An 8,711-nucleotide genomic window follows, 5' to 3' on the forward strand; every position below is an offset into this window, starting at 1 on the left:
TCAGTTATCCCAAGCCTGATAGACCGAAACTGCCAATGAGCTTGCCTTGTCTGACTCTTTACTACTACTTCCTTTCTTTGGCACACCTGACATTTCTAACGCTTGGTTTGAAAGACTTCTATCTGAATGGACCGCTACACTCCCTGCCCTTGCATTTTTGTTCATCTCCACTGCATCAGTCAACTTGTTTTCATTATGGACTCGATTTCTCATCCCCAAGACGAGGCGGTTGTGATGGCTTGTAGCATCTCTGAAGTTAGGGCCCCCACAAGGTGGTTGAACAGACCTGCTCCACCTGGGACTCCTTCTCCACAGCTTGCACTGCATGAGGCAACAGAAAGGTCTGGATTTGCATAACACCTGGAAGCCCCTCTTAAAGTTTTCATTGTAGTAGCCGTAGATGATGGGGTTGACACTGGAGTTGGAGAAAGCCAGCCAGTGAGCAAAGGGAAAGATGTAGCTGGTTATAAGGTCCAGCTGGTCCCTGTCCAAGCCTGCGTAGTCCGTCATCATCATTAGGGTCCAGAGAGGCAACCAGGACAGCATGAAGAGCAATGCCACCACGATCAGCATCTTTATCACTTTGATCTTTTTCCGTGATATCATTGGCAGACCCCCCCTTCTACCTCCGTCATTGGCCAGCTGTGGCTCTCTGTTTACAACCACATAGGAGTAAAGTTTGACGCCGATGCTTCCGTACATCACGGTGATGACGGTGAGGGGCACCAGGTAAATGTGAGCAAAAAGAACTGTTGTGTAAACCTTTCTCATCTGAGGGTTGTTAAAATCTTCATAACAGGTGTACAGAGGCAAGGTGTTGTTGACGTCATCATTGTACACCATGTAGTGGAAAGGATATTTTTCCACCGTTAGTGCCACTGCAGCAGGACACATGATCACCACTGCAAGCACCCAGATCAAGACGATGGCTGCCTTGGCAACAAGTAAAGTCGGCTTGGGTTGTAGAGGGTACACTATGCAGCGAAACCTGTGGTAGACAGAAAAAAAAGCATCATCACTGACTATAGCACCAGTTCTAACTGATAGTAACTTAAAGGGATAGTTCACCCAAAATTCAAATTGCACTCATTGTCTCCTCCCCCTCATGTGGACTAAGGGCTAGGAGAAGTTTCAGAGTCCTCCGTGGCTTCTCTGAGTTACAGGGGGTCTCGGCGTAGCAGTGCATGTCCATGTAACGGTTGCAAATGGATACCAACTGTCTTCGTAACAAAAAGACACACCAAAAAACATCCAAATACCTCCATGCTGCTCGTATGTAATGTCCGTCTTGAATTGAAGCCCCGAAATGCGAAATTGTTCCGAAAAAAATTAATTAAGTCTATATTTCAAGCTTGTTTTGTAACGGAAGCTACAAAACAAGCTTGAAATACAAAACAATTACTACAAAACAATTTTTTTTGCATTTCAGGGCTTCAATTCAAGACAGACATTACAGACGAGCAGCATGGAGGTATTTGGATGTTTTTTGGTGTGTCTTTTTGTTACGCAGAAAAGTGGTATCCATTTGCAACCGTTATATGGACATGCACTGCTACGCCGAGACCCCCTGTAACTCAGAGAAGCCACGGAGGACTCTGAAACTTCTCCCAGCCCTTAGTCCACATGAGGGTGAGTAGATAATGAGTGCAATTTCAATTTTGGGTGAACTATCCCTTTAAGTATGAGACCACAGCACTCACTAACCTTTCCACAGAAATGGCCACCAAGGTGAAGACTGAAGCAGACACAGACACGCCCTGCACAAAGCCACTCATCTTGCACACAGTGTTGGAAAAGGGCCACCCTGTTGAAAAAAGTGACAAAAGCTCAGTGCAGTCGGACTCAAACTGAAAGCTCATGGGGAATGCGGGGAAATTCCGTTACACTTGGAGGATTTTTGGAAATCCTTCACAGTAGTTGCTGTAGTTGACTCATGCAACAGAAAGAGGTTTAAGAGTTGAGTAGATATTATTTTACCTTCAAAGGAACTTGAGGCAGGATTTGTGAAGAAATGTACATGCGTTTTAATGGGCAGTGGTGGACTGGCACCAAAAAGAGGCCCTGGCATTTTTGACAGAGAGGCCAGACATTACACACACACAAACACACACACATAATGATGCAGAAAAGCTGCATCACAAAACTGCACACTGGGATTCAATCCCAGACCTGTTATAAAATGTTTAATCACAGTGAGAGCTGCTCCATCAGGTGAGCTATACTTCACTTGTAACATTGATGTTATTGTGTTTCAGAGTTGGCCGGCTGTAAACCAGGGGACCCTGACACACCAAAAAACATCCAAATACCTCCATGCTGCTCATATGTAATGTCCGTCTTGTATTGAAGCCCCGAAATGCGAAATTGTCCCGAAAAAAATTAAATAAGTCTACATTTCAAGCTTGTTTTGTAGCGGAAGCTTCTCGAAGCTCCTCTTCCCGGTTCGTCAAATTTGACGAACCGGGAAGAGGAGCTTCGCTACAAACAAGCTTGAAATATAGACTTATTTAATTTTTTTGGGGACAATTTCGCATTTCGGGGCTTCAATTCAAGACGGACATTACATACGAGCAGCATGGAGGTATTTGGATGTTTTTTGGTGTGTCTTTTTGTTACGAAGACAGTTGGTATCCATTTGCAACCGTCATATGGACATGCACTGCTGTAACTCAGAGAAGCCACGGAGGACTCTGAAACTTCCCCCAGCCCTTAGTCCACATGAGGGTGAGTAGATAATGAGTGAAATTTCAATTTTGGGTGAACTATCCCTTTAATGGGAAACGCTGGTATAGTATGCCGTTTCCAATACAGCCACAGTGTCACTGTCACAGCATCAGCTGCACTGCTGTGCATCAGCTTGGCTGATGGCTGCAGTTAACCTAACGGCTGCAACGGCCGTTGTATCGCTAATGAGTTTTATTCCTTGATCCTGCCTCAAGCTCCTTTAAGTTTAATAATAGAAGTAGACTGGGATGGGCTTCAAGCTAGGTGAAATTCAGGTATTCCTAGGGTCCAAAGCTGAATTCCCAAGGTATGTAATAGGATAATGTTGGCTGGTTGTCCAGCTCCTGGAGCTCAATCAATCAATCAGGTCAATCAGTATTCACTACAATACAGTATGACTTATTACAAAGAAAACACCTAATTGCAGTGACCCAATGTGAGGCTGACATTTATCCAGTAACCATGCTGTGAAATGGTTTCAAGAGAGAGATGATCACACTAGTAGGTAAGGCGGTCCTTTAGGAAGAGTGACTGATTTATCACTGTCAGCTGTGAAATCAGTGTCCCTATCCAGTCTGTGTCTTCCAGCACTGTAATGTCTGAGGCCTCAACATATCCAGGTACAGTTAGCTGTCGCCTTGGTCTCATGTTGTCAACATGTGAACAGCATGATGAAGAGGACTCATTCAATACAAACTGTCATTGAATCAGAACATTTAGTGGTCGATTCATGGATCAGAGACTCGTGAATTTTGCTTGTTAGAGAAAAGTAATAAAACACTGAACAGTTGGACATGTGCATTCAAAAGTTTAGAGAGGGTCAAATTAAGTTCACATGTAAAGGTTATGGTGCATTTTAGCTGCATTCTGAAATTTTATCTGGAAGCTGAATATCCCTAACTTTTTGTGAGTAGTGTAATTTTAACATATTATTATAGCTCAGGTTGTCCTGAAAAATAAAAGTTTATTACTTGACTGTGCATGTAAGGTGACAGTGGTACACAATGTCTGTCTCAGCACACTATGGTAATCAACAGACTAATGAGAACCAATAGGAATGAAACACTGTGGATCAATCAATAACTGCTGGGTGACAAACCAACAAAAATAGGAAAAGTGCCATGAGAGTAGGACTTAATTACCTTAACTCAAGTCTCTAAAGTTAAAGCAAAGAGTCTAAACAGTGAACATGATGACGCTGTGAGTTACTAATTAAGCAGGCAAGTGTGCACAACAGGCCTCTGTAATCTTAAATGGATGTTAATTGAGGAATTACGCAACTGAACTAGTTTATTTTTCCTGAAAGTGAATCTAATGGTTATAATAATAAATCTGACCGACATTTGTTCCAGAGGTATTCTAAAAAGAGGAGTTTCATGGTTGAGTTTGTCTTCAATGTTGATACAGTACATCAGGATGAAAAACATCAGGATGGTTTGGAAAACAGTTTTTTTCCCGTATATTTGCAGCAGTCACTGCAGAGCATATTTAATAGTCTACAAGTGGAATGTGCATTGGAGGCTTTCATAAGACACAGCCAGTCATAGCAAACGTTAACATTAGCTTGTTATAGCTAGTTACAATAACTGCAAAGTTATGCAGTCAACCTTACTAATGTGGTGAAAACACATTCTAGTATTTTTTAACTAGGGTAGCGTGAGGTACAAATGCTCCCTCAGTATAGTATCTGGCAGATACTACTAAGTGGTGTAAAAAAATTTGATATTTTTTTCCAATATTGACTGAACTGTCAAAATCCAACTGTAATTACACCATTGGTTCATTTATTTCAATTTCATTCATTTCAACTTCAAAGTATCTTTCCATTTACTGTACAGTAGTTCAGAAAGACTATCTGACAATGCTTCACAATTTCAATTAAGTGGAACAAATGTATAAACTTATGCAGAGTCTTGAATAATGTGCTCTTGTTTCTGAAGCTGAGGCTAACAGTCCAACAGGCTGAAAGTCTGGCACCATTGTTATGTAAAGTTGTTATTAATTAACAGCACCTACTGATGAGTGAGTGACAGCCCGAGCCCATTAATCTATAATGTGGCAGATGGCTACATACAGCTCACTGTACTGAAGGACCTGAAGAGAAAAATAGCCAGATTGACTCGTATATTAAGTTTCCTAACGGGAGCTATAACATAATGTGACTAAAACTTGCAAGCACAGGGGCGGTGTGTGGCGCAGTGGGTAAAAGCAGCCACCCCATGTGCTACAGTCCTCACTGCAGGCGGCCCCGGTTCGAATCCCGCGTCGGGCAGCCCTTTCCTGCTTGTCATTCCCCATCTCTCTGCCTCCCCCTTTCCTGTCTATCTCTACTGTGTGCTATCAAATAAAGGCAAAAAGCCAAAAAACATATTTAGAAAAAAAAACTTGCAGCACAGAAAGCTTATATTATTTGTTGGTTTGTCTGCAAATGATGTGTTTTAAATAAAGACCCAAAATCAATCAAAATGTTTTGTTTCAGATTTCTTCGGGGAATTGCAAATTTAGGGTTCTTGACCTGTGCTTATGCATTCTTAGCAAATGCAGAAAATTGGACTTGGATTGTAGATTACTGACAAGTTATTGTAGTCGTTGGTTTGGCATGTATATACGTTTAGCAGTTTTCGATTAATTTGATTAATGTATTTGCACAATAAATAAGATTTAATAAACCCAGAGAGGCTTATAGAGGGAATCTCAGCTCAGTAAGCATCAAGAACAGATACATAAGTAAAGGTCCACAGCAGTAAATCGCCTTTAATGGTAGTAGGCTGAGAGATCTCAAACAGCAACACATCATCTAAAGAAATTCAAGAACAGATAAAAAAAGAAAAAAGAAAAATTGACATCTACCAGTCTGGAAAGTGTTACAAAGACATTTCTAAAGCTTTGGGACTCCAGTGAACCACGGAGAGAGGCGCCTTTATCCACTAATGGAGAAAGCTTAGAACAGTGGTGAAAACCATAATAAAAAAAATATATAAAATGAACATTTAAGTTTGACAAATCTGCAAGAAAGTAAGAAATCCGGAAGGCAGGCGGACAAAACAGCAATAAATGGCTTGGTGTTTTAAGGGTTAAAACTGAAAACACTTAAGGTGACAGTGGTACACAATGTCTGTCTCAGCACACTATAAGCTATGCTAATCAACAGACTAATGAGAACCAATAGGAATGAAACACTGTGGATCAATCAATAACTGCTGGGTGACAAACCAACAAAAATAGGAAAAGTGCCATGAGAACTTAATTACCTTAACTCAAGTTTCTAAAGTTAAAGCAAAGAGTCTAAACAGTGAACATGATGACGCTGTCAGTTACTAATTAAGCAGGCAAGTGTGCACAACAGGCCTCTGATCTGTTAATCGAGGAATTATGCAACTGAACTAATTTCTTTCTCCTGAAAGTGAATCTGATGGTTATAATAATAAATCTGAAAGACATTTGTTCCAGAGGAATTCTGAAAAGAGGAGTTTCATGATTGAGTTTGTCTTCAATCTTGATACAGTACATTTTGAAAACTGTTTGCAGCAGTCACTGCAGAGCATAATTAATAGTCTATAAGTGGAACGTACATTGGAGGCTTGAAGGGGTCAAATACTTTTTCACTGCACTTTATTTAATGGAGAGGGCACAATACCTGATGTTCTCAGCTGTAAACGGTAGGTTAAATATAATCATAGAAGGCTGAAAACCACAGGACATTTTCTGATAGTCAGCGGTGTAAACTCAATCAGCCTCATTTTTATAACTAATGGGCCTATATAAGAATAAGAAGTCTAAAGGCCCTCACAGAGTCAGGCGTAATGTGCATGTACTGTGAGCCACATGGACTCCACACGCACTGTCCGCAGAAGTTTGGGGTTTCATAGTCGAGCGTACCGTGTCACATTAAAAACCGGTCGATGTGAAGGTTTCCCACCGAGCAGTCTATTGCATGACACTGAGTACGCGGAGTCATGTACGCCCGAGTATGTGGGGGCCTTTAGTCTACTTTTCCTCAATCCTCAGTGTCATGCCATGTCTCCCTAGTGTCAGTAGTGAGAGTATGCAGGTGTGTGTGTGTGTGTGTGTGTGTGTGTGTGTGTGTGTGTAGTATGGAAGGTGGGAGGGAGGGGCTTTATTTGTTTGTAATTGTTTTTTCTATTTTATGTGTGTAAAGCACTTTGTGTTACATGTCTATGTAGGAAAAGTGCTCTATAAATAAAGTTTGATTTGATATAATTGTGGGTCATTTTGATGTAATTATGTACAGCCTATAAAATTACTACTAGCTAGGGGGGTCCAAAGTGATGCATAGTTTTTTGTCAATAATGTTGATATTTTCCACATGTTCACATATCACCCCCCCCCCCCCTCGAACCTCACCAATTTCTAAACCCTGACTACGGCCCTGTCCCTACCTAATCATGTTCAGGAAAATACTCTTACACAATTACAAAACTTGGTGGCTGCGACTAGGACTGAGGTGCTGCCTGGTCAGAGACAAGGGAAGAGGACAGACATGTGTCATGTCTGGGTCATGTGACCGAGGAGAACAACTTCATCCTGACCACCAACTGCACCTGCATGGCTGAGTATAAATAATATAACGTTAATTAATCTTAGCTTGCTTTCCATGCAACTTGCTGTTATCGTAGTAAACATTTCACAACTCATTCGCTTCAATTAATACAGCTGTGCCTGTATGTACATGATTTAATTTGTTTTTTAATAGTTAATTTTTATTTAAATGAATTGTATTACTTTATATCTTATCATTGTTTTGAACATAAATAAGCCTCAGCTTAATCCTGCTCCAGACCAGGATTGCCCGGCAGCATAAGTCACCATGGTTACAGGGCTGGCACTCGTGTTAATCACTTTGGTGAATGGAGTTGAGGCTCAGGTTGATGGAACACACCTGTTTAGTGGGTGATTGAGCACCTATGACCGCGGTCAACTGCAGTGAACAACATACGCATCACTCTCTCACACATCACATCACATCCAAGTACGTCTTTATTGTCCTTGTTTACAATCACCAATATTTCATAGCTCCCGCTAAATGTCTCAAAGTAGGCTTCCAGGGGAGCTCGGCCCCCCTTAGCTCCCTTGTAATTCGAGCACTGAATGAAACAGCCTGAGGTTGGTTTGTAGATCAGTGACTGCCACTGTGTTGTGTCAGTTATTATTCTAGGAGCATTTTTTCATGTATTTTGCTATAACAAAAAAATGTCAATCTTGATTTCTCACGGCTGACACAAATTCTACAGCGACCTACGGGTGAAATCCTGTGCCTTCAAAACAACTCTAAGAACTGACGTCCCTGCAGCGAGGAGATAAAGCAGACGTGAGGACTGACAGGGTGTTACCTGTGATGAGGTTGTCCACCAGTGTTGTAGGGATGCAGAAGATGCCCACGAGCAGGTCACTGATGGCCAGGTTGAAGATGAAGAGGTTGGTTACGGTGCGCATACGACGGTTTTCCAGTACAATCAAACACACCAGGATGTTCCCCACCATACACAGAAGAAAGATGAATAAGTAGGCTATGATGTAGCTTGCAGCCACATACATGGAGTGCTGATAGTAGGGGAAAAAGGTAATACTGGTGACATTGGTGTCGTTTAGGGTGGTGTTTTTAAGGGGCAGTGTAGCGGCTGATCCTTCATTTTCCATTCCCTCCTGAACCACGCTGTCCATTGTCTCCATCCTTTGAATGAAACTACAGTGCAGGGGAAATCAAACAAAGAGAAGAGGAGATCATTAGAATCAAACAGGAAACATTACATCATTTCTTGCTTTGTTAAAATGTGTTACTGCTTCTTTTGTAAATCACATCTGATTCAGCAAGGGTCTGCCCTTTATCAACTGACCATTTACAAAACCTCTCGTGACTAGTATTAATTAGGCATGGCAGGTGTGTAAAGCTTTGGATTTCTCTCCTGTGATTTTCATGAAGCTGTATTAACATTTATTTTAAGCACTTCAAAAGTAGAGACTGTGAC

General features: G+C 41.5%; 1 protein-coding gene across 1 annotated transcript; it reads right to left on the reverse strand.

Annotated features, from left to right (window-relative positions):
• npffr1l2 (neuropeptide FF receptor 1 like 2) lies at positions 1-8,415 on the reverse strand. Its single transcript, XM_085788238.1, has 3 exons — positions 8,076-8,415; positions 1,705-1,804; positions 1-988 (listed from the first exon to the last, which is right to left on the reverse strand). The coding sequence occupies exons 1-3, from the start codon at positions 8,413-8,415 to the stop codon at positions 1-3; spliced, it is 1,428 nt and encodes a 475-aa protein (XP_085644364.1).
• Positions 8,416-8,711: the final 296 nt, after the last annotated feature.

This window comes from Trachurus japonicus, chromosome 9 (genome assembly GCF_045865225.1).
Source record: "Trachurus japonicus isolate A0001 chromosome 9, Traja_1.0".
Lineage (NCBI taxonomy): Eukaryota > Metazoa > Chordata > Actinopteri > Carangiformes > Carangidae > Trachurus > Trachurus japonicus.

Bases quoted from the DNA above. Each gene is read 5' to 3' on its own strand.
- npffr1l2 (XM_085788238.1), bottom strand. From the start codon at position 8,415: ATGGAGACAATGGACAGCGTGGTTCAGGAGGGAATGGAAAATGAAGGA. The intron at 1,805-8,075 runs GTAACACCCTGT...TTTTTTCAACAG, and splicing joins GGTGGACAACCTCATCACAG to GGTGGCCCTTTTCCAACACT. The intron at 989-1,704 runs GTTAGTGAGTGC...TGTCTACCACAG, and splicing joins GTGGCCATTTCTGTGGAAAG to GTTTCGCTGCATAGTGTACC.